Here is a 26692-nt window from a genome sequence, read left to right as displayed (position 1 = left end):
ATATTATACAATTATATTTAGAGACTGGTACTGTGTTGTCTTAGCTTTTCTTCGGTTTTTTTAGCATCTGCAATGCTTGGAGGAAATGCAAGGCATTTTTAATCCTGGGTTAATTGGATTCCTGTATCAAAACATACGCAACTGGCGTTCAAAATGTATGCACTGCAAACTAGTGAAAAATCCCTGAAAATGAAAAAATAACTTCCTCTGGCTTTAAGCATGCTTCCAGCTCTCACCAGTGACCTTGATACGGATGGTAAGCAACCTTAGGACAGACATTTGTGGTATTTATTACAGCACAATGAACAATGGAAAATAATTGCCCCCAAATATTTTTTGAATTTTGATTTGATAATATTAGTGACCCCTATTCTATTTACTTTCAATGAACATTTGAGTGGTTGTGTTTTACAAGTGCAAATACTTGTGAAAATCTACTTTTAAGCTTCAGTGGTCACTGAAAGCCAGTTTCAAAGCCAGCCAGGAACAGAATGATGTGACTTACATAACTAACTGACACATCACAAACTAGGACGATTCACAAATGCTTGTCAGACAAAGAATTACTCACTGGAGAAATGAACAAGTCATTTCAACACACAAATACTACGAAGAATTTTACAGCTTGGTCAAGAACAAGAGGAAGATTTAATCAGTGATAAAATGATCATTAATCAGTCATCAGCCTAATTTCCTTGAGTCTCAATGTTCAGGCCCTGAGCCTGTGAAGAGTTATGCGTGTGATATCCTGCAGGTTGAGGAGTTCTTTAGAGTCTGAAGTTACTCAGAGAGCAGAGCTAAGCAGGGACACAAATCTTTGTAGAATCCCAGCCTTAGTCAATTCACAGAGACTAATCTCTTCCAGTCTTTAAAGAGCTCTGCAAGTGCAAAACACCTGGGAAACTTCTTCCCCAGCCATGCATGGCACAGGCAGGATGCCAATATCAATTCCCATTATGAACAGAGGTTAGAACGATACATCAACATGCTCTTTGCCGAGCGATCAATGTAGCTGACTGCTCCCTGGGGGGCTGTGCCCTTCATGCTGCTGCACTGCCCATCTACCAGCAAGAAGCGATGGGGCCACGCAGATCAGGGTGCATCTGCCCCTCTCCTTCCCCTCTGCCTAGCTACAGGCTTTCAAACTGCATTTGCTCTGCAAAGCGAATGCCTCACTGCATCTCCAGTCAACCAGTATTGCTCCTGTTGCTTCAAGGGATGAGGTCTTACGTTCTCATCCTGTCTCCCTGCTTACCTAGACAAGCTTAGACCATGCTTTCCAAACCCTTCATATAGGAGGTCATCCTGCAAACATCTCTCCAGTCACTGTGACTGGATGGACTGAGATTTTTCTCCCTGCTCTCTTGATTCCTCACTGCACAGGGGGAATACTGGATTGGATCTTATCCAGGTACCAGCATGGTGATAGAGCCCTCTGAATCATTTTGTGTACTCAGTGAGGCATGGGCTTCTCAAGGACATGTTGTCATCTGTGTGGAAGGGAGTTACTGAATGCACCACTGACTTGGAACGAGGCTCCCCTTTGCTTCCATCTCGTGTAGAGATCATGAGCTGAACGTAACAAGAACCAAACCCATGGTCCAGCTTCTGTTCATACGTGGCTTTTATGAACCACTGTTCCTTAACTTCAGTCCTCTAGAATAATCCCTCTGCTTTGAGAGAGAGTCTCAGCAGAATGCAGTAATCTTGACTTCCCTAAAAAGTCATGCGCTGTTACACAGCTACTGCACTGCTCTTTCTGGGTGGTGCTCGTTTCAGGAGAAGGTGAAGAAATGCCTATTTATAAAGACACGGATTTCCATGGAATCTGCCCATTACGCGTGAGGTGTGTGTAACTCCCTTAGGCTCTTTCGGGAAATTCCAGCCAGAGGGTGTTGGGCACAACAGGGTTGGAAAGTGCTACAAAGATTCTATTTTGCAACAGTAGAGGATGTAAAGTTGAGAGAACATGCAGCTCTCAAGACTGATTGCCACGGAAACATGGGTAGCACTAGGGTTTTCAATGTGTGACTCTGAAGGTCTCTGCCTTTCGTATTGCCTGGGGACTGATGTCGTCTCAGGTCAGCAGAATGGCAAAAGGAGGGCAGCACAATGCCAGAGCTCTGCACCAAAGGGCCTGTTATTCCAGTTGCTCTGTGTCACCTTCTGACCTTATGTTGACATTTTGCAGCTGTCTGTGGAAGGGAATTTCTCCTAGGGGAAGAATCATGTGAGGTTCTCTATGCTGGTTCAGAATTTTCCATTAATTTTAGTTATGTATGCAGCGGCACGCAGAGCAGAAGACAAGAAACACAGGACACCCTGCTCACCCGTACACAGAGTAACAGAGAGCATCAGGCTAGGAAGCTGAGCAGCATTGACCACCTAAAACTGAAGAATTTGAGATAAAGTCAAGCTGGCCCATCCCTGGTTGCACCTGACATTACATTTTCTTAGTGGTTTGTACAGTGCAATTTAAATAACCCAAGTGATGGGACTATTGCCACTTACACTAGGGCCTCATTAGCATGGGCTTTGCCAAATTCTACGTATTTAGCTCATAACCTTTTCCTCAGGGGTCACACTTTCTGATCTGTAGCAGGTAATGAGATGCACAGAATACAATGTTCCTGGCATGAAAAGTGTCAGAGGTACTGTGCCCCTCACTGGGATGCCAGCTTATTCCCTACCGCCCTCACCCCATTATCCTCCTCGCCTTCTGCATTGTACTCAGACCTGCACTGACCTTTTTGATTCTGAAAAGCAATGAAAATGCTTGCAGTTTTAAGAGATGTATAATAAGCTAAAGAAGTTAGACTGGGACTCTGAAATGCTCGGTCCTCAGCTCTGCAAAGACTTCTTTCATGACCTTGCATAAATCATTTAATCTCTCTGTGTCAAACCTCTCTGGTTGTGACCAAGGAATATTATCCTGGTCTTCTCTAGTTAGACAAGGATGCTTGCAACACAGGTTATGTCTCCCACAGGACAGGAGAGCTTCCTGGGATGGGTCACGATGAGCTATTACAATCCAATAATACTCCTTGGTTAATTGTGTATACTTTGGAATGTGGGAGGCTAGATTTTTATCAATTGTATATTTACACAGAGCTAAAATGCAAAATCTAGTGAATTCACCAGCATGGCCCTGATGGCCTCAGGTTGCAGATCTCAATTTTTCAAAAAGAGCTCTTGGAAACGAATGGAAGCAGGATCTGGCAGAAATGCGTATGTGTGAGAGAGAAAGAGAGAGAAGGATGTGGATTTAACTTACTGTAGATGGGGCTCCTTGCAGGAGCTGAAGTCAGGCAAGGAGAGACATGCTGGGGTCTCCTTCGGTTCACAAGTCCAGCAAAGGAACTAAGGACCAAGCCTGGAGATGGGGTGCCAGGGCAGCAGGTAATGGGAAGGAGACCCTCACACCTTCTACTTACCAATTCTGTCCAGCCTGTCAAGAGCCACTGTTTCAAAAGCTCGCCGCATCATGGGATACTCTTCCAGCACCTCGTTGAAGTTGTCCACTGAGAGAGAGTAGAGCCGGCAGTAGGTATCAGCTCGCACGCTGGCTGTGCGCCGGCCACGGGTCAGCAGACAAATTTCTGGAATGAAAGACCCAGCCTGAGAACATGGGGAGACACCATCACCCCTGCGATACAAGAATTGGTTCTGTCACTCGCGGGCAGTCCTGCCTTCTTCCCAGTCTCCTCTCTAGCTGGACCCAACCTGCTTTCCCACTGAAAACGTGAATAGTGGTAATAGTCTGTGCATGCGGTAACATTTAAAAGTACTCAGGGGCTCAGTTGTGGCAGCTACGACACACAATTGCACCTCAGGGATTCTGCTGATCTACTTAGCTGGTCAAGTTTTGTTATGGCGGATTGTCAAAGGTATCACTTGTGCGTTCAGAGTGGAGAAGCTGTCTTTCTCCAGCTTCTCATGGGCACTGGGAGCAGAAAGTCAAGCTGTGCTCTCGTTGAAGCTAATTGCCTCTGTAAATTTGTAGTAAAGGCTCTGTGCTGACCTGGAGCCTTGGTGCCTGGTAGTAATTTTGATCTCCATACCCAGAACATGTGTCTTTTCAAAGTTTTCCAAGTTTTTTGTAGATGTGCCACAAGCTTACAGATTGTCAGGGAAAGCCAAGTTAGTGACACCTACTAACTCTTGGTGTATTTACACTGCAGTCAGCTACTCCTAGGAGGATGCTCAGCTGGTTACAGAACAGAAAGCCCTTGACTCTACCATAAATGCCTCACTTGGGCACAGATGCTCCTTGAATACTCAACAGAGAGCTCCTGAGTCCTGCTTTTCCACTGATTACACACGGAGTATGGGCAGCTAAGACAGGCACGTACAAGACAGATGGTGTGACCTAAAGACTGACAGCACTCTTCTCTGTGCAGTATGTTGGGTATCAATCCACCAGCATCGCTCTCAAGATTCACTCTGGGTCTACCCTAAAGCACTGGTACAGCAGCACTACAAGGTTGTAAGTGTATTATTTAGGCTGCTTTCCTAAGGAAGTGATGCTTATGAGATCGTGCCAGCTTTGAATGTGTGTGAGGAGTTGCGTGCGTGATATCTAAAACATATTGAATGTCATGGGCAATTTCAACCAAGTCTGTCAGGAAATCCTGACTCCACATTGTAACTCCAAATCCCAGCAAACTGACCCAACTTACTAGGGACATGCAAAATCCTTGTACTCCAGGTAGGTGCAGACAGATTGTTTCACAGGAATGAAGAGTGTAAGAAGAGTGTAGGAAATGCATGATAGAGATGTTTTAGTAGAGAACAGGCCTTACAGACGGGAAGGAAAGGCAGGTTTCATTCTGGCCCCTCTCAGTAGGCCATTAATTGTGGTGCATTCAGTGCTTGTACATGCATCCACCAGAGAACTATCTATCTTGGGCTGTCAGTGAGGTCTCTACGGGGCTCTGATAGGAGGGGGTGTCTCTGTGTTACTCATAAGAGCAATATCCTAAATCTTCTCTTACACTCTTTTCTGACCTCATGCTACTTTCACTGTTTCAGACTGCTGCTGCTGATACATTAGCCTGCCTGCTGACCTTCACGACATTTTGCTGAGCCACAGGCTGGGGAGATGATGGACTATGCTTTTTCCTCCGTGTTTATACAGCACCTCGTATGATAAATGCCAGACTGTAGGACTAGGCAACACTATAAATGTGCTTGGAGAATTGAGAACGCTCCATTTTTTTCCGTTAGGTTCTCAGGCTTCACAGATCTGTCGGTTTGCTTGGGGCAAAAAGAAATGAACCTACAAGAACTAAGCTTCCCTTCTCCGTTTTGTTATTATTTATTATCTAGGCTCCTGCACTGCCCATGAGTCCCAGTCACCTCCCACTACACAATTTACTGCACGGGAAGCTGCAAGACAGATGAGATGAACAGAGACAGAGGAAGGAGGAGGAGGAGGTGCCTGGGGTATCAGTTCCACATACTGCCATCCCTGTGCGTCCAGGACAAGTTAAGGAGCATATCGGCAATAGCAGTGGGTATCGCTATGTAAAGGTGACTGATCAACACGCACCTCCAAAGTAGGAGCCATCTGCCAGCTTGGTCTCCTTGTTGCCTTTAGTGAGGACGCTCACCACCCCGTGCTGGATGAAGTACATCTTCTTGCCGATGGTGCCCTCCCGGATGATGTAATCCCCTGGCTGAAACACCTCAAACCGCAACTTGGTCAACATGGATGTCACAAAGTTGGGATCTGCGTTGGCAAAGAGGGGCATGGAGGCTACCAGCTTCCGGCAGTTGAAGTTTATGATTTCCTGACCACAATGCGATGTAAAAGAGAGAAAGAGAAAGAGAAAAGGAGGGGAGAATAAAATGGGACAGGGAGCAGAAAAGACACACACATATGTTTAGTCAGCATCTAATAACCTATGAAGAACCCCCACTTGACTTGTACAGTAGAAAGTGGGGGAAAAAAAGTGCTGTTCCCTTAGTCTGGCTCTCCCGATGCAGGCTGCAGGCTGGAAGAGCATGTAGCAGTGCGCGCTGAAGCTGACAGCTTGACACCATGCTTCACTGCTTTCATTCATACGCTCTCTTTGAGCAGGGGCAACACCTCCCAACCTCCCAAATACGCAATACGCTTCTTTCTGCAGGAAACCCTGGACTGTGAGAGAGATGCATAGCCCTGGTGAAATGCTTTATGAAAAAGCCCAGGGCTCCTCTCTGGGAAAATGTTATAACTCACTTCGGCAGCCCTACGTTCGCCGTTGCCCTTGCTTGTCAATGAGATATTAAACAGCACCAATGTGCCAAGGTGCTCAGAGAAAGAATTGTCCTGGGCAGATGGGGACAGCGTCAAGAAAGGGGAGGGAGAGGTGCCCACCAGTCACTGGGGCATGGGCTGGATCATCAACCTCAGATGCAGAAAGTCCCAATTCAGCTGTTCAGCTGCCATACAGCAGACAGGGACTGCACCCCCTCCTGTAGCTTGGTGTCACTCCGAGGGTATGACAGCACTTTCCACTGCACAGGAGCTGCTCTGTGCCATGTCAGCTCAGACTCAGAAAGTGGCAGAAAGTGATATTGAGTATCTAACCCCTCTCCTCAAGCAGGGAAGGAGCGTCTGGATGACAGCAACAGGAAGAAAGAGGGCTGGGGAAGCATTTGTCTCTGCCTCACTGGGGTTCTTTTCAGGGTTGCCCTTTGAGGCTTTGGCAGAACTAGTTTTAAATTATGGCTGGTACATCCTCAGCGCTTCCCTCTGCTATGGAGGTACAATACTGGGGCAAGGAAGACAGAAGGAAGACTGCTTCTAGTGCTTGCGGGTAACATACCAGAGGCATATACTAGGGAGAACCTGCATTGCCAGGCTTCAGCTAGGGAAGGGCGTTTTCTGTAAAGACTCCTTTGAAGTGGGGCCTTGCTAGAAGGCTCCTCCTTCCTTTGACTCTACATGCTGCTACAGATGAGGCCAGTGCATCACATAGAGGTTTACATAAATACGTGAGATAGATACAGCTTAATATTAGGGAGCACGAGGTGAGAGCTTACTGAGACACCATGCCAAGCAGGGGTGCTTGTTTGTGTGGGGAGGGAAGCGGGCTTGCAGAGGTGTGCTGTCCTGCAGGGGCTCTTTGGGAAAGGGGATGACATTGCCAGACGTTACCACAGCCTCAAAAGGTGCAAGATGCACCTATTCACACGCTGAGTGGGTGGCAGGGCCTGCATATTGCAGCCCCCATCACCTTTATGTCAGACATCATTTGTGCTGCAGCAATTAACAGACTCAGGCAGGAGTTCTGCAAATGCCAAAGGCCTGGGTTTCTCTCTCTGGCCTCCCACCACTCCCATCACCTGATGGTGTCCACTGCAAAGCACTGGGACAGGACACTGCACACCAGGAACTCCACAGTTGCCAAAGATGACAGGAACACGCATTGCCCATTCACCGCCCCCTCCTTACCTCTCGGAGGGGCTCACTCAGCTCTCCCAAGATGCTCTCCTCATCAAACATCTTCCCCTGGTAGCGGTGCTCATAGTAATCGTGGATGCGCTGCCGCATGTCTGCAGGGAGCTTGTGGAAGGACATATACTGTTCCACTTGTTTGTACTGCGCAGGGGAGAGAGGAAGAGAAGGAGTTACCAGGACAGGCAACAAACTGCACGTGGAGGCAGCAGTGACGTGCTAGGGCATACCCATACCTGCTTCCTTCACGCCAAGCCTGGCCCAGGCAGAATAAATCTGGTGCAACTGTCTGAACACATGGAGAGTTTGCAGGCATCTCTGTTATATTCCTCAAATGGCTGCCCCATGCTTTAACCTTTAAACTTATTCTCAGCCAGTTACACTATGGAGACAACTCCTCATTCCCTGGGTGCCGAGCAGCCCAGGTGCCTGTTGTCTCCTACAGAACCAGCAAAAGCTGGGAGCAGAGATGACTAAGAAGTGCTCAGCTGGGAATCTCCTCTCAGCAAACACTGCTGAGCAAAGACTGTCCAAACCCTGTGCAGAATGAGAGCAAGGAAAATACAATGTGCCCTCAATACGTTTTTCCACAGCACACAGTAGAATGGTGGCCAGGGTGTATGACCTGGCTCTAGCTTCGCCCTAGACCAGTAGGTGATGTGCAGCACCTCGAGGCCTCACCAAGCATGGAAACTCACTCTACTGGGGCCACACAAAACAGCAGAACACAGTTCTGCCTTGGATGTTCATAGTCACAGACAAACTGAAGGACACATACAGACATTATCTGAGTTATTCGGTTGAAGCTGTGGTACCCATGGCCTGCTTTTCCTCTCCTCTGTGTTCTTGTCTGCCTCGCTGTCGCAGCACCTTTGCTTTCCCACCTAGAGCTGCACAGGTCCCGATTTTCTTCACCTTTTGCTGGGTCTCTATTGCCCCATGCACTTGTGCTCTCTCACCTGGCCGTATCTTTACCTAATGATTTGCACTTCCATCATGTCACTTAGAGGGGAACAGAAGGGTACCCTCTGACGGATGCCAGAGCAGTATTTGGGGATGAATGGTGCTTTCTATGAATAATTGACACTTCCTCAAGGGCACGGGACTGTAAATGGGTCCACTTGCCTTGAAGGTGCTGCAGGGACAAGGTGTGTGCATTGCAGTGGTCATGCTCCCTCCCACCGGCACGCAGTACAGAATATGATCCTGAGCGCATACCGTACTAAATAATGCTGACAAAAGGACCATGCTCCCCCATTGCCGTCCCTCTTTCCTCTCTTCTCCCCGATAAATCTGTCCCTGAATGTCCCTTTACTGCAGCTTGTGCTGAAGAGCCTAATTACCTAACTTCTGCTCATTACAGACCTCCCCTGCACACACCAGTGTCACTCTGCTCTCAGTACAGTCTGTGCTGGCACTGCCTTGCATGCTAACAACTTGATCTGCACCAGAGAGGAGAAGGAATTACTCTAAGAAGCCAAGGTGGCAGAGGGGATACTCGGGGTTTCCTGGCGTTTCCAGAGCCTTTTGTCTGTAGCTAGCTGCAGAGGAGCTGGCTGTAAATATTCATGATCACTACAGTATGATCAAAGTCAAGCGAGTCACCACCTCCTCACAGGGAGCCGGGCAGAGAATTGGCAACGAACGCTGCGCTTTATTATTTGAATTGCTGAAGTTCTGTAGAGACGGGCAGGACGCTGTGTCAGGTGGTGCTATGCTGGGTCCTGCACAGAGTCTGCAGCTCGCGGATGAGGGAGATAAAGGGAGCAGAGATCAACATCTCTGATGTGGCCAACTCACTGGTCTGAGCCCATCCAGAATTCTGCAGGTTACGCTCTTAAATGCAGAAAGCTTAAGGGCTTGGCTCAGACGCCTAAACATAGATGTCTACTGCCACTGGTGATGCACTGCAGCATTTGAGACACCCATGGGAACTTGCAAGTCGGACACAGGACATGCAGGACACTCGTTATGGAAAGGGAATTAGCTTTTGCTGACTTGGGTTTATTAAATGTATCCTAAATCCACAGAGTGTTCTGCTTTTTTTGATGCTGCATTTTTGTTATTTGCCAAAAATATCACCTTACACTCTCAGTTTTAGCCATTGAATTGGACCATTGACCAGTGTCACAAGATGCCTCTCATTACCTGCTGCCAGCTACCTGCCCGCTACCCCTCTTCTCTCCACCATATGCACTTGATATCAATCTTTAACTGACCTTTGCTTCTCCGTAAAAATACTCCCAGATTCTCAGATTCAGAAGCACAGGTTGGACAGGGCAACTCAGACTCTTTGCTCATTCACTGCTGTACATGGATTTATGGCTTTGTAACAAAGAGCAATAAATTATTGCTCTGCAAAGTCCCTAGGGCTTGTCAGATTCTCCTACAATCACTCTCCCTAGATAAGGCTCAGAGTGAAAACAGGACAAACTTACTTCACCAGAAAAAAAGGTTCTGCTTCCGATCACAAATTAAAAACATGGTTATAAAAGAAAATTGTAAAATAAGAAGCCGTAATTCTCTGTCATAGTTAACAAGAGGTACACATCTTGGCTCTCCTGTCTTTGGTAGTGCTACTTCCTCTCACCCATGCCAGCTGGAGAGTTTTTGTGGGCTCTGAACTCTCCCTTGTGCAGAGATGAAGTCTGCAGAGGTACTCAGAAATGAAAGCACCAGCCCCTTCTCCCTCTGGTTGATAAATTGAAGATTTATGTGCGGTTTTCCCCCTTTCCTTGGAGCTGCTCAGCCAGGCTGAAGGCCACCACTCTTGCAGTGTCAAGCATCAATAGCGACTAACCAAAAGGCCACTAAAAAACTGCACGAGGGAGGGTCTTTCAAAGTGTAGCAGGGTGTAAATGTCTCTTCTCAGTTCTAAGCTCTAAACGAGATCACTCCTGAGGTCACCAGCAACACTCCGTGATGGGACAAAGCAAAGGGGCAAGGGTGATCGTGTGGTGAACATCAACAGCAGAGTGCATGGCGATTAAAGACTTTGCCTGATAACCCTGAATTTACAGGTCTCCCTTTTTTTAACTGAGGCTCTGATACCATGCAGATCTGGCACTCTCTAAAGCCACTTCATGCCCCCTTGAGTTGGCACCCCTTTGAGTGCCTTTCAGATGTGGCCAGGCCTAACCCGACAGCCCCCTTTTTGCCTCCTTTCTCCCTTGTACTTGTCTGTTCAGTCTTCCTACTTGTGTCCATGGCCTCAGTCTGACCCGTGCTCAGAGGAATGTGCAGAGATTAGTGGCTTCTCTGAGTTCAACTAAAAAGGGCTCGTTTAGGAATTATTTAAATCTCTTTGAAGACAATCGAGTCCATTTAAATCCTAACTCATTTTCTTAAGTCTGTTTTTCCTCAAATAAGCCCTTGAAGGAAGTATTAATATATCAAAAGGGAACCATTTAGCTGAGCATTTTTCCTTCTATAACTAGCCAGTTTCCATAGTTGTCTCACCACTGCCCTCCCCTCCTATCAAAGCTCAGATCATTCACAGTCCTAAGGGAACTAAATATTTTTAACTCCTTCCATGCCCTCAATCTCTATCATCAATCCTCTTCCCTCTGGCAGTAATAAATCACTGGCTGAAAAGGCTGGACTAGTGTATTGCATTACTTCTGAATATAAAAAAGACCCTGCATCTGAGAAGAGCTGCTCCCATCCCAGTCCTGGCACTGACATCTCTCTTAGTCCCCCTTTAGTCCATACACATCACTCTTCAGAGCAACGTTGATTTTTTGCATCTCAGTTAATTCAAACACACTAACACACTTTCACAGCATGCCTGCCGACCTGGGCAGGCACACATAACCTACAGTAATGAAAACACTTGGGATGCTTGTTCTCCCTCTACCCAAAGACAAATATACAGAGCTGTGCTGCTTGCATCCTTCCAGAAACAGGCTGAAAACACTGTGGAACTGTCCTGGTTTCAGTCAGGGTAGAGTTAATTTTCTTCATAGAAGCTAGCGTGAGGCTATGTTTTGGATTTGGGATGAGAAAATGTTGATAAGGTGCTGATGTTTTGAGTTGTTGCTGAGCAGTCAAGGACAGTCCAGCTTCTCATGCTGGCCTGCAGCGAGCAGGCTGGGGGTGCACGGGAAGCTGGGAGGGGACACAGCTGGGACAGCTGACCCAGGCTGGCCAAAGGGATATTCCATACCATATAACGTCATGCTCCGTATATAAAGCTGGGACGAAGAAGAAGGAAGGTGTGGAGGGACGTTTGGAGTTACGGCGTCTGTCTTCCCAAGAAACCATTACGCGTGATGGAGCCCTGCTTCCCTGGAGATGGCTGAACACCTGCCTGCCCATGGGGAGTAGTGAACAAATTCCTTGTTTTGCTTTGCTTGCGTGCGCGGCTTTTGCTTTACCCATTAAACTGTCTTTATCTCAAACCATGAGTTTCCTCACTTTTACTCTGAGTTTCCTCACTTTTACTCTTCCGATTCTCTCCCCCGTCCCACCATGGAGGAGTGAGCGAGCGGCTGCGTGGGGCTTAGCTGCCAGCTGGGGCTAAACCACGACAGGGACAGAGTTTAATCTCAGTCTCCACATTTGGACTCCATGGAAGTCAACAGAGATGCACTTCTGTAAGAAAAACGAGAATCAAGCAGAGCAATACATTTTCAATTAAGTGAAAAATTATGATGCTCTGACAGTATTTTGAATGCTGGTAGTATATATCCTGTGAGACTGGATTAAGATACACATAAGCAGCCATGATGTACAATGTCGTGGCGCTCTCAAGTGGATTAATACTTCATAGGGGTAAAGATCAAGTCATGAGATTCACCAGATGGGGTGTCTTGATGAGACACAGTTCTATCTTTGTTTTATTTTCTCTGACCTATGATTAGGAGTAAAACACTGCAGCTCCCGAGCGTTTAGTATTCATCGAAACCAAATAAATGCTGAATTCCTTTTTTTTTTTTGTGTCTTTTAAGCCATTCATATTCCCATCCTCAAGATTTGTTCTATGACCACATATACATCTTACTCAAAATGATCAAGACACATTCTGATGGAGTCAAATGACTCCAGGAGTGAGTGGGTTAAGGGAAGAAAAGTGAAATTTTTGTAACACGATAAAGTCATGCCGACACTGCTGGTGCAATCTTTGTTGGTTTCCCTTTGAAGAGCTCCATGCTTGTTCATATTTAGCATCTGTCCTAGCTTACATCATTTTGCTCTTTTCTCTTCCTGAAATTTTGCTGAGAACTGTAACTGGTGCAGGCTATCACAGTTTATCCTGAGTCTGCCAACACTTACGAATACAGGTGGCTCTTCATACATACTCGTGCTCATGAGCACTGTCCTGCTGTTTTCCAACAAGAATACAGACATTCATAAAATTAAATGTGCACAGGGCTGTCTTCTCTATAGCAGTAGGAAAGTGATTGAGAGGAGATGTAGTCAGGCATACACTGTCCTTCCCATACACTCTGGCCTCCAGGCAGCAAGAGGATGGGCTTACAGATGAGGCTGAAGCAGGAGCTGGATTCCTTCACAGAGGGAACCAAAGAAAACTCTTAAGTGAAGAACTAGTAAGTGCAAAGACAGCTGGGGTGCCTGCATCAGAGGAGTGGTAGTGGGGGGGATCAGAGTGTGCTACAGACAAATTGTTGCAGATTGTTTAGGAATCAATGGTTATTTCAATACCAATTCAACCCGAACAACTCAGACCACATCTAGCACAGCAGCAAACATTATCAGTGCTACTTTGGCTTTCTGATTAATGAGCTAAATTTAAACCCACGTCCATCTACTCTTCAGCTTTGGAAAGTTTTCGATAGCTACCACCATTCCGCAAAAAGCTTTAGGTAACGTCCTGGTCTGCCTTCTTCCAAAGACTGGGTTAATTGTTGTACCACAGCACTAGCTCAATTTGTTACAGGAGGATGATTTTTAAGTGTTGCATGTTACATGCTGAAAAACATGGAACACTTCTACCCTTATTGCAGCGATACCTTCAGAAATCTTACCTAGAATCAGGCTCTTTATCTCTTGCTGCGTTACAATGACCACAAACATTAGCAGAAAATTCTTGGAGCTTTTTTTCCACTTTCTATACGACGTTCATTACTTTGAGAATGGCTGTAATGATCAGCTGCTGTAGTTGCCTCCCCTTGCTGTTAGTCAGTACCTATTCAGGCAAGGATTATGCTTCAGACGATCCCATTTCAGGGCTGTGAGATGCCAACAGACCGAGCAGGGTCAATTACGAGCCTGATGAAAGATTTTACTTCCTCCCATCAGCTGCATTGCTGCAGCGGCCACAGCGCAAGCCAGGGAACCCCACCACGGGGGTGGTGCTGTTCAGCACGTAGCACCGAGTTTGCAGTCGCACACCCAGAGGACATGGCCTGGCTGTGCTGCAAGCCGTGGAAATGTCTGAGACTGCAGGGGTCCTAGGAGAGCGGATCCAAGAACTCTGGGACAAATCTCTTTGCATTAAATGTTGTGGGCAATGAGCTGGTTTTGTCTGCTCTTACAGGTGCTCAGCCTTAAGGTCTAACCCTGTGCCTCATGGCAAGGTGGTGCAATGATGAATGAATTATGCACAAACCTGTACATCATGGCTACAGAAACAGCTTGTTTTCCACAACTAGTTCCAGCCTGGGAAAGGCACCTGAAGAGAATACCTTGCTGGGTTTGAGAGGTCACATCCTAGCATAAGTCAGTAGTCCAGCACAGGGAACTTTTGGACCTGGTCAATGAATCTTTTATTATTTATTAAGCACTGTGAAAGTCATATCACAGGATATTTTGGAGATGTCAGGTCGTGTCACTAGATCCACATATTTGGAGGTGTGATGTGGAAAAAGAGATCAACATTACTTTCATCAGAAGAGCAGAACAAGAGAGATGAGGTAAAATCTGCCACCAGACAAAGGCCAGAGATGGGGAAAAGGAAACAGTGACTTTGTGCAATTTGAAATCAGTATTGCTGGGAGCAGCCTTTTGCCAGGAGAGATGGCTCAGCAGGGAGGCTTAGCGCTTCGCATGATGATGTATTTATTTATTTATTTACAGTTCCAAGTGCCAAAATGAATTTCAAAACTGATAATGAAGTTTGAAATCCCACACTGGGATATAAAGAACTGCTGAGGCAAGAGCACTTTCCTTTCTGTGACAACACATGCAGTGCTTGTGCATGCACAAACATACTGCTCAGACCAGGCTGTCATCGACGCTGCTCAAAGAACAGAACTATTTGTCTGGCTTCCGCTCTTAGAAATAAGACGTCAAAATCCTAGCTATAACCACAGCATCTCTGATGCAGGAAACCAAGACAAATCCCCAACGTAACCCTGCTGACAGAAGGCAATATACACAGCGGCTTAATCTTCCCTCCTGTAAAGACGTGCAGTGTTGCTCACTCCTTCCTTCCCTCGGTCGCGTGAGCATGGAGTGGGTACTGCATGTACCCCTGCACCTCATTGCAGACATACGCGCCATATAGCAAGACGGACACACTCACATCTGGACACTGAACTCTGCTTCAAGTGCTGACTGACCATCGCCACATAGGTATCTAGAAGACATGTTTTACAGCTTCAAAATGGGGCTTCTCTTAGTAACACATGGGTAAATAGTGAATACAAGGTTCACCAGTGAAATATTCTTGCAAGAACAAAAGCTACTCGACCTCAGTTTAGTTATGGCCATAAAGGGAAGGTAATTTGCACTGCAAGATGTTTTTAAAAGAAACCATCAGGTTTTCATTCAGAAAACATTTCCATTTTATAACCAACCCAGGATTCTTTCATGAAAAGGATCGAATAACCTTAAAACAATTGACACAAGTTTCTGATTTTTCAGTTGAGCTGAACTGAACGAATCGTTATTTATACCACCCCATTACCTATTTCTTACACACATTCTTCTAAAATCGAGATGGCTGTGGTATCTGTAAAGGACAGCTGCCTTGTAGCACTGGATGCACAATCCCGAGCCAGCTATTCTCACCAAAACTTGCCTGCTCACTGCCTGAAAGCAGCTGGGGGCTTTGAATCACAGAGTCAAAGAATGGTGTAAATCAGAAGGGACCTCTGGGGGTCATCTGGTCCAAATCCCCAGTCAAAGGAGGGCCAACTTTGCAATTTTCTGGCAACCTCCTTGGACCCACTATCACATGTGGGTGGGTATGTGGAAAAGGTGGGGATGGGGGACCCTTTGCCGTTCCAGCCATTCTTTCATATGTCGGGGGGGAAGGCTGGACCCCGACAGTTAACCTAAGCTACATCTAACCTCGCTCCTTTCACTTGCTGACTCTTGACTGCAAACCAGCCACAAACCCCAGCCCTGATTACAGAAAAAACTACCCAGAGGCAGTGCTGAGACACCAAGCCCAGTGCACATCAGAGGCCCTTGCTTCTAGACACAATCAATACAGCACATCATTTATAAGCCTTGTTATCAACCCCAAATGCTTTGATAGACAGCAACCTGCGACAGAATAGTTCTCAGCCTGTCTCCTAACAGACTGAGGTAATACACAACTAGTGCAGTCGTAAGAGGATAAAGCAAGGCTCTCCAAACATTTTCCAATTAGGAAATTTGATTAAATTTCACATTTAATTAAATTTTCCAGACACCTTTAATTTCTGGAGTGCTGCACACCCCCTACCCTCTCCTTCACACACGTTACCAGAAGCGTAAGGGAGCTTTGCAGCTTTCCTGACATCCAGAACTGAGATGCTAGCCCAGGAGGGGACTTCTACATAACCCCTTTGGACTCTAAGAATCTGGGAGTGCCACCTGACATTCCCAGAACGCAGCTGACACTAGTTATCTTAATGCATCTGCGGTGTCTCGTCCCCACAGTAGCACTGCTAAGCCAATCCTGGAGCCACAAGAATTAATATGGCTTCGGTGCGGCGCTGCCCTTGGCTTAATTAGCTCTGCTTAAAGGAGGGGTTGGAGGCGGGCTAATCAGCAAGAGCATGTTGCCAGGCTAATGTGATTATACTGTAACCAGGACCCCAGCTAGGATCTCTGCACCAAATTCCCTGCACACGTTCATTTGGAGGCAGTTCAGAACACTGAACTGAATAGTAAAATGGCCTAAAATCACAGAAGTAGCCACGAAGGGTCAGGCTGAGGGCTCCTCTCACCTGGTGGTGTGTCTCTGACAGTTTCAGCTTCTCCTCTTCCTCAAGAGGAAGAAAGAGGAGAAAGAATAAAAGAAGCACACAGCAATCCAGCTCCTGGCCATACCCTCCTAGCTTTGCTGACAAAAGCAGATTAGGGATACCCACTGCCAGTGGTTGTACCTGCATCTTAGCATTCAGTAACAATTGAAAGATTTTTCTTCTGTGAATTTGTCTAAATATTCTGAGCCTAATCAAACTTTGGGTCTCCATAGCACCCCGTAGCAGTAATTTCCACAGTTTAATTACATAACATTAAAAAAGTCACTCCTTAAACCTGTTGCCTAATAAGAGTCAGTACTGCTGGTCTCCAAGAAAGGGCAAGGAGTGACTAAGCCCAGAAGACAGCTTCTCAGCTCTCACTGTAGTAGCCAGGCACAATGGCAGTGTCTCACTTCCCCTCTAACGAATATTAGTCTAACATCTGCTTTGTCTCCAACAGAGATTGAATGCTCCAGTTATCAGGCTTCAGCCTTTACAATTACTAAGTTTTCCCCAATTACTCTTTGTTGAATTCAGGCTGATGACAGAAAAGTCGATAGTTGGACAGTAAAGTGCTTTTTTGCTTGGATAGCCAGACCATGGGACAGAACTGTGACAAGAAGGACTGTGCTGATGGGTAAGCAGGGCTGTTTCAGGAACTGAGAGGTGATGTTACCGCTTCTGCAGGATTTACGAAGTGATTCTCTCTTTAGTGTTACCTGCTTGCCCTCTTGCAACTGCGCTGCAGCATGTGCTTCTTCAGAGTAATGACAAGTGAATATGCAAGTATCTAAGTATCTACCCAGTTTCAATAAATATTTTAAGAACAAGAGGCATTGGACAGTTAGGGTTCATTGAATAGTTGAGATAGTGATGGTTCGGTGGGAGGAGGAGCAGGGGATTCAATGTGGAAAGCAGAGCGCTTGATGGAATGCCAGTGTAGCAGACAGATCTTGAGGAGAGATGAGGCCCTGGAAGGAGAGATTACAGCTTTGCTGGGCTCCGCAATGCTGACAGCAGCAATTCCTACCTCTCATCAGTCATGCCTCCGTATGCACCTGAGAAGATAACACAGGAGAGCTGAGCCTCTCTGCACGATGCCCATCACTGCTTGCATCCTGCCGGGATGGGAGAGAGAAGCCCAGAGTCTCCCTCTGCTTTGTTCCAAAGAACGTGGCTGCAGTAGGCAGCATAATCACCGCTCCCAAAAGCCTGAAGGTTACAGAATGTGCTGGGGAGGATGAGAGTGTGTGTGTGGTGACTTGACATAAATGTTAATCCAGCTGAGCTTTAGGATTAGAGAAAGAAATTAATAGGAGAACCTGCAAAAAGCATGAAAATAACTTGTATATTGGTCTAGTTTATTCATATCCTGCGCAAGAAACACTCTTCCTCTCTTGTGAGCCACCGTTACTGCAGGTTGTGGGGTAATTTCACAGAACATGATGAACTCACATGTTAAGGCTTGAGCTGATCCACAAATAGCTGAAAAGGGCCTTGCGCCTCCGCTTTTGCTTATGGACCACCACCAGCACCCTGCACCAGCTCTGGCACTCACTGGACTCTACAGTTTCAACCCACTGAACTGGCAGAAAACTAACCTGGAAGAAAGAAATCATCTCAGTAAAGGTCTGAGAAGTACGAAAGGTGGTGCACAAGAGTGAAACCGTCCAGTTGAGAATAGTGGCAGAGAGCGCTGCTTGAGAAAGGGTATGTGGCGCTTCCCCTCTTTGGTCAAAACTGTCAGATCAATTCAGTTATTATTGATGTAACTGCACAACATGACTTTGGGAAATTTTTCTATCAGAATCCTTCAGGATGGACTTGTAGTAATATTCTCTCACATGTAGGAAATAGAAACCCATCTTGGGTGCAAAGATATTTTGCAGTTAGACACCAGACTGAGGTTAAGAGATAACAGTCAGCTCCTGATCCTGTCCCTGACCCTCTCTGTGACCATGGGCAAATAATTTAGAGCATAACACACTCTGCAATGCAAGATGGGGCAGACAGGTCCCTTCTAACTTTGCCTCTGGGACGGGAAATAAAGCTCTGTCACTTCAGAGTGCCAGACCTAAAGAGCTATTCTGATTCAGAGCTTTTTTTAAGGGAGGCACAGAGCCAGACCTACATGATGGCTGTGCCACTTCCAGTGCCTGAGCTGGTGTGAGTGCTCTGTGCCACATGGGACTCTCCACTTGTACTCAGAAACCTCAGCATTACACTGTCTTGGCAGGTGCAACTTCCCTCTCCAAATTCTCCATGCTTTCTACCACCCCATCGATCTTATACAGCTTCTGTGCCTTGCAGAAACCAGCACAGCATGAAGTCAGATGCTACAGGAAGAGATTTAGACAGGACAGGGATTGAATGTCCAAACGTTCAATGAATCCAACCCAGAGTGAGACAAGCCTGCTACTGAAGCCAACAGACAGTACATCTTGGCTTGTATTCCTCTTCTCAAAAGCTGTGTTTGTACAAGGGAAGAACAAGTTGGGTTGGCAGAGATGTAGACAACCTGAAACTTCACCACAAACTCCCATTACTAGCTATAACCTTCTGTCCTGTTACTATGTTATTTCTGTTATTCGTCTCCCTCCCCACTATCTCTCCTTTCTTCAGCTACTCCCAGAATGGCTGCTGAAGTCTCTGCAGCGTGAGCCTCTGCTGAGGTGAGAGGCAGAGCCCTGTTTGCAGCACAAAGGCGTACTCTGCAGAGGTCTCTAAACTGCTGCCTGCTTTTACCAATCGACCTCTAAGCTTGTTGAGATTCTTTTCTTATAATATGCTTCAACAGACACATTGTCCCATGAGGACTGAACTAAATTGAGTTGCAGGGCTGCAAATCACGAAGCAGCCTCATTTTAATCATGGCTATTCAAGTGCTAAGGAATGCAGAAAGTAAATACATATTTGTTTTTAGGCCATCGTTTGTCCCATTTGCAAGAGGAAAATGAACGTACTCAATCCCTAAGGCTTTAATCCTCAGAGAATACTTTGGGAAATGAACCTGCTATAACCACTACACATGAAATACACCCTTTGTTAAATCCTCTACCCACTGCTTTTGTCACAAAGCTTTCCTCCTGGTTCTATTAACTTTCTCATTCACATCTACACATTCTAATAAGGCTTTAACATTTCACACTTCCTCCAATCCCACCACAGTTCCTGCTGGCTTACTGGTGACTGATTTCCCTGAGCACTGACTGGAATCCAACTTCAAGGGTCAAGTTCTGCCCTTGTCTTCAGACCTGGCTTGAGGAAAAAAAGCATAGTGCCCAGTCTTGCAAGTGTAAACTTGGCTGCGGCTAGGTTGACCAGGTGGCTGGATTTGCAAATCAGTCCTTGACTTCCAACACCACTTCAAACACATTTGAATAAATACTCTGCATACACAGATTTGATCAGCTTGCATTCCTAGTCCTGCAGTGTCCTTCTCTTTGGCATGTCTTACTCTCAATTAGAATTAGTCCAGACAATCTGTAACACAGTGCTATACAAAGCCCAGACTTCCAGCTGCATCCCTGTCCTGCACACTTCCTCCCTAGGCTTTTTCCCTTTTTTAGCTCTAGCTGTGGTTTGAGATCTTCCCTATCCTCAAAGCATGATTCACCCTCTCGTCTTCTTTGCTGTGACTCTCTGCCCTACTCTCTTTCTGTGGCCCAGCATTATAACCCCTGTGTCTCAAACCTGTTCCTAGGCCACCTAACAAATCCTTTCTTCCACCTCCTCCCTGAACTTAAAATTCACCTAGCCTGTGCATGCCAGCCATAGTTTACCCACTTGAATAACAGCTACCCTTTCACCTAACCTAGCTGCACCAAGCAGGGTCAGAATAGGGCTAGCAACTAATTCTTCCTCCTCTTAATCTTCAGATCAAATGTATCCATAAGACCCTGACCATAACACCTCCTTGCCCATGGCATCCTCAGCCCCATTAATTGAGGGCAGTTGCTTTTGTTGATACCTGAAAGTAACCTACTGTCTTTGTGGTAAAGTCCCTTCCTCACCTCTGAGCCACCCAGGCCCTTGCTCTTGTTGCACACAGACACTCTTCAATTAGCTCTCCTGTTTTGTGGAGGTGCAGGCCTACGGGTTCAACCAGAAGCTGAAAGCAGAAGTTTTGCCTGTCTGTGTCCTAGAGGGAAAAGCATCAGTGCAGCAGGAGCCCCTTTGCTTTAGATAACAAAATATCATTGTACATATAGCAATATACCAAAGGCATGGAAAGAGGGAAGGAATTGAGGCAGTTCCATGAGCTTCATCAGTTGAATCATGGTGACTGACCCTGTTTGCCCCTTACCGTCTTACAAATTCACAGCATCACCTTAAACCCACCAGTACCAGTTACTGCCGCTGCAGTGGTAACCTGATCAGTTGTGACATTTCTGTCTCTGCCCTGTATTATGCAATTCAACAACAGTGCAATTAATTCAATAGCTACCTGGGGAACCTGTTCGGAGCTCCTGAGCTTTGTATCTGTGTTTTGGGGTTTGTTATGTGGTTTCACTCATGAGCACTGAAGTGAATAATCTCAATACTTTTAAAGAAAGTACTTCCTAAACAAAAGCTGCACATCCTGGAACATTCACTTGGGATTTGAAACAAGATCTCGGAAAGGAAAAAGTGACTTGCAATTTTAGATACTAGTGACATTGATAACGTTGATCTAAAAAACCAGTCAGAGACAACAAGAATCACCCAGTTGCCTTACTATTATTAATCTGATCTTGCATCTCTTTCCTCCTGAGGGTCTTTTTGAGTGAATGGATGGGTATGAATTACCAATAAACTGCCGTGGTGACAAAGACACCGCACCTTTGGCCTCTCACATGGGTCACTGACAGCCCTGGCTTCCTCCAGACAGTGTGTAAACCACCCCTCGGTCACATAAGGGTTGCAAAGCCCAGACCTTACCTTCTCCTGGTACTGACGCCGTGAGGAGTCCAGAGACTGGATTAGGGCTGTGGCATGGCCGATGAACATGGCATAGCAGGTGGCCCCAACAATCATGCTCAGCATAGTGAGCCACACATCTGACATGCCAACGGGCGCCTGCTGCCCATACCCGATGCAGAGCATGTGACTCATTGCCTTGAACAGCGCATAGGAATACTGCTTCCCCCAGGAGTCATTCTAAAGAGACAGACAGACAAAGCTTTAGCAGTGGGACAAGACATTCTCTGAGATGAACACATTTCAGAAAAAGATACTTAACATTAGACCCAAACGTCCATGTTTAAAGCACCTCTGTATGTTAAACAAGCAATTTAATTCTTTGATGGCTTGGAAGTGCTGGGCATACTTGATTTTTCAAAAAAAAAAAAAGGCGCTCAAATTTAGTCATCTGACATAACTGACTTTGGCCAGCGATTTTACAGATTTCACGTACTCTTTCCAGCAAAACTTTCCAGAAAGGAAGCCAAACAGTCTGACAGGCTGGTAACCTGGGATAAACTGAGGTGATGCATGAGGATATTTTCAAAATGACCCATGTGTGGGAGAAGGAACTGAAGCAAATGATTACTCTACGAGGAAATGGATTTTAACAGAGAACTGGTAAAAGAGAGCCTGAGCAAGGTTGCCACCAGCAAGATCTTAGAGTGGGGAAAATCAGTCCCCAGCAATTTAGGAAATGGTCAGGATCTCTGGTCATTACCTGAAGAGATGAGAAGGGCAGAAAATTAAGATGATAATGTCCAGACAGCAAGTTCTTCTCAGTGTAAAACAGGGCTTTTTTCAGGGAGCTGAGAAAACTACAAATGGTCTCATTTGAGAGATGCAATAAACCATTGTGAGAAGCCAGCTGAAGTCAACGGTTTCTTTCGGACACCCTGTGCTCTCCCACTGCGACTAACATAAGAAGCACCTCAGCAATTACATCACGGGATAGGGAGAAAACCAGCATGTGTTTCATGATTATTCTGATTAGCTTGAGTTCATGGAACAGCTCAAGGTACATTTACTATCCTGTGGGTATTATATGCTAGCAAGTCCTTGTCGCAAAACCTTGTAAAGTAAATGCACTGTCATCACACATTGCACTTACAAGGTATGTGAAAAAATACCTCTGCGACAGCGACATTCATCACAGCACATAATCTGTACATTCATCAGTCTTCTTTCTGTTCCTAGCAAGGTGTTAACGTTATGGATATAGCTGTGCAGATACATATACTGTGGCAACTTAGAAGGTCATTATAGAGAAGGCCTGGTTGGTGGCTTTTCAAACAGACAAGCAATACATTTGTGAACGCTGTTCAGAGAGATGCAGCAGCCCCAGCAGCGGTGACCAGTAATGCTGGGAGCCCTGGAGTTTACTGGAAACCTCCTTGGAGGTATCTAATCACAATCAGGTGGATGGCTCTCTGCAAACAGCTCTTGGAGTGTCACTAATGTTGATGGAAATTTTTCAGTAAGTTTACAAGTAATAAAGAGAAGCAAAGCATAGCGTTGCTGTTTGTGAGCTGTGGCAAAGTGCTGGAACCTCTGGAGGGTGTTAATGCTTGGTTAGGAGATAAGCACATGGACAAAGACAGGCGATAGCATTACCCTGGCCATATTCAGTTACATTATGCAAGACAGGCCTGATTCACACTGCAACAAGAAGGGCAAAGCAGCAGAAGTGACAGCGAAGCAGACGCAGAAGCAGCAGCACATTCACAGCCCCAGAAGACTGCTCCCTGATGGCGCCAGCCTGTCTGGGCTCACCTCCCTAACAAAGCAGGAACCTGTTCACCTCCTGCGCTGGAAAAAACTACCCTTAAGTCAACAGAAAGAGACAAGAGACAATGTGGCCGTTGGTGCCTCTATTCCTGGCTATGCAGTTGGCTTGGCAGTGTGTGAGGAGAAGCAGCCCAAAAGGGAGCCAGCTACAGATGAAGGCAAAGAGCATTTGGACTCTGCTGCCTGTACAGGGCAGCAGGAAGGATCTGACCATGGGGGCCGCCTGAGGTGTAAGCATCAAAGGAGTAAAGCTGCTTGCCCCTTTACCTCACCCATGTCTGTGCTGTGGCCCCCCGAGTCCTGGCCAAAGAAGGGGGTGGAGGGGGAAGGCATTTTTCTACTACCCAGGTTTTGTGTCATTTTGCAGACCCACTTCTGTCCTGTGAAGGCATCAAGCATCTCACACACCTCACACAAGCATCCCTGCATCTTCATTGTTAACATTTCCAGGAGCCACAGTCCCTTTCCCTCAGCCCTGTAGTACTAGCAGTCATAAAGCTGTGGCCCCTGCACTTACAGAATGCCAAATGCTGTAAACTCTATGGCTTTAGCCCATCTATTGTCCATGCTTCAGCAGGGAAGTCGTCATCCTGAGCCAACAGGCAGGAGCAGTCACACTTGACCAAGCTTTGCTTAAAATGGTGCACCACCTGTAAAGGTGGGCAGCACATTCACAGCTTTACTGGGGCAGAGGCAGTAGTGCAGGTGTCCTGTCCCATCCCTTCCTTGTTAAATGAATTCCTTTCCCATGCAGGCATTTCTCACTGGACATTGCAGAAATGCTGGTGCCTTCTGAGTTTGGTGTGGCAGTAGTTTAACATCTCCGCAACAGAAGTGAGAGCAGGGAGAAAAGAAATGCCGAGCTGAAATTCCAAAGGGAATTTGGGGAAACAGACTAAGAACAGCTGAGCCGGAATTTAATATATCAGGGAACTGGCTGCCAGGGTCTTTAATGGCCACAAATGATCAGAGCCTAAGAGGAACATCTGCGTATCGGGCAGGTTCAAGTTTTAAAAGCCATTCTTCCAGCAACTTGCTGCTCAGGAGTGCTGTTTACGGGGAAGCTTGCCAGTGTTTTGTAGGAATCAGTCATCCAAAACTACAACATCCAACATCACCGAGCCCCCGTAGCCTGCAGAAACACTTCTGGCTCCCTGGGAACACTACACTTACAAGTCACAACCCCAATTCCCATCAGCAGCACAGCTCCCTGTGAGGACAGCCTGCTTCGTGCCAGACTGAGGAGATGGCTGAGTAATGACAGACTGAGGGGCGAGAGCTGGAGAGAAACATGGAGTGTTTAAAAAAAAATCCTAAGCAATGTGGTCTGCTGGGAGAAGAGATCAAGGACTGCTGAAAGAGAGGCACTCCCATGAAGGGGGAAACCTTTCAGAGTAATTACATTTAGGACACAACCTCTGAGCTCTTTGAGCACTGGATCCTCATGGCACAGTCTGTGCGATGACTCTGCATATAGTCTCAGTATATCCTTAGTTTTTAAGGCCTGCTCTACACTCTCTTGTTTCCCACAGAATAAGCAGTCAGGTTGAGAATGCAGTACTTTAAGCCAGACTACTAGTAGTGGTTCCAAATGTACTGTGGACACGAGTTTACTAGCATCACGGTGCCTTATACTGATACAGCTTGTTTATGTAAGAGCCATACCCCTATACTCAATACACCACTATGCCAGTCCCCAGGGTGGGAGGGTTGTACTACTTCAAATATACGGGAGTGGCTAAAATGGCCCATTAGGGTAGGTAAATGAGGCCTTAAACTGCAGAAAGCAAATGACTCCTCGTTAACCAAATCTCAAAACAAGCTAAAATGGAGCTACAGATCTGTGCTTGAACACAGTCAAGAGGGATGTTATCTCAGACACATGCCAGGCACTAAGAGCATTTGCAAAAGGGAGTTAAAATTACTTTGAAGCAGTTTCTCAGACTAGCTTGTTTTTAACATCCACACTGGCAGTACTATAAGGGTTTCTCTGGGATCAGTGTCTGGACTGCAATGCCTCTGCTCAGATCCACTCTTGAATACTTGGAGACATGTTCCTGGAACCCTTCAAAGGCGGCACTGGGTTCTGCAGTACCTTACAGAGGCACCTAAAGAAACATTATGGTGTCTTATAGGATGTTCGGGGTCTGATGTACATGTGAGTATACCTGGTTGAACCTTCACTGGAGAAGACTAGAAGAGACAGAAGTAAAGACACAGAGAGTACTGGCAACTTCTTGGGGTAAGGACATAGTCCACGGGCACAATGTTATGCCTGACTTACATCACTAACATTTCACAGTATTGAGGAGCTGTCTGTAGTGAAAGGGCATATTCCAGTCTTGTGAACTCCCACATTTATCCAGCAGTGATCTTACCTGGCCACAGAGTTGTTACTCGAGGTTTGCGCTGCAAATAAGGCCTCTGAGCATCTCTGCCCTCCCCTGGACAACTCTGTAACTGCTAGGCCGGGAAAACAAACCTTCAGATCTAGTTTAACTTAAGGGAATAGTGGGATGAGAAATGGAGATGGTAGGTCAGACTTCACATTGGACAGAACCTGCCTGTTCTGGGCTTATTTCCAAGGACAGCCTCACATGGCTTTCACCTAACAGAAGAGATTTTCTCAGGACTCTGAGTGCACCGCTCTTAATTGCCCCAGTTAGCCTTGGCTGGGACCCTCACGCATGCACCCGTCGTTCCTGGAGCTCCATTTCAGCCCAGGCCTAGGCACCCAGACTTCGCCTGAGCTAGCTGTACCTGTGCCATATGCTTTAGCCTTGCTTCCAGCCTTGCCTCTGACCCCATCTCTTGCTGCTCCTAACTGGACTCCCTCGGTAGACCTTGGACATGACCGTCACCCTGCCTTCACTGGAATGGTCAGTGGACCCTGTTATCACCACTTCTGATCAGCCCACCCTGTTTCGGACTGGTAGCACTGTGCCCTAGCCGGCGAGGGCACTGCCTGTGCAGGGGTCACCCTTGGCTCCTGGCTCACATCCCATTGTGGAGCAGCCCTACTCTTGCTGCTCCCTGACAGATTTTATAAAACATGATAACCTACTACACAACTTCATATGCCTGCTGAGTGAGAGCTGGAGGATCTGCTGGACCAAGAGGCTTGGGTGGAGTTAGGAATCACACAGGAGATTATGCAGGATTATTCTGTCTTCCACAACACATGCTGCATTCATTTCTCTTCCTCCTTTCTATCAGCAACACTACGAGAATGTGTTGGGGCATGGGGAGTGGGGTTTAATCTCAAAAGGAAAGCTACTCCCCTCCTTTGGGTAGAAGGGAAGGCGATTAGTATTTCCTATGCAAGGTCACTGCATTTGACATGGGAATATTTGCCTTCCCTGCAGGGTTTATCGGTTCA

General features: G+C 46.5%; 1 protein-coding gene across 1 annotated transcript in view; it reads right to left on the bottom strand.

The window, feature by feature from the left end:
• HCN4 (hyperpolarization activated cyclic nucleotide-gated potassium channel 4) overlaps nucleotides 1–26692 on the bottom strand; it is a gene marked incomplete at its 5' end in the record, with an annotated part of 41628 nt that overhangs the window by 11170 nt on the left and 3766 nt on the right. The window contains 4 exon segments of the mRNA XM_010291937.1: nucleotides 3435–3599; nucleotides 5552–5792; nucleotides 7442–7588; nucleotides 21505–21723. Of these exon segments, the coding sequence (XP_010290239.1) occupies nucleotides 3435–3599; nucleotides 5552–5792; nucleotides 7442–7588; nucleotides 21505–21723 (772 nt within the window).

This window comes from Phaethon lepturus, unplaced genomic scaffold (genome assembly GCF_000687285.1).
Source record: "Phaethon lepturus isolate BGI_N335 unplaced genomic scaffold, ASM68728v1 scaffold20547, whole genome shotgun sequence".
NCBI classification, from domain to species: Eukaryota; Metazoa; Chordata; class Aves; order Phaethontiformes; family Phaethontidae; genus Phaethon; species Phaethon lepturus.
Note: the sequence above shows the minus strand (reverse complement) of the source record. Positions and strands in the feature narration are given on the sequence as shown.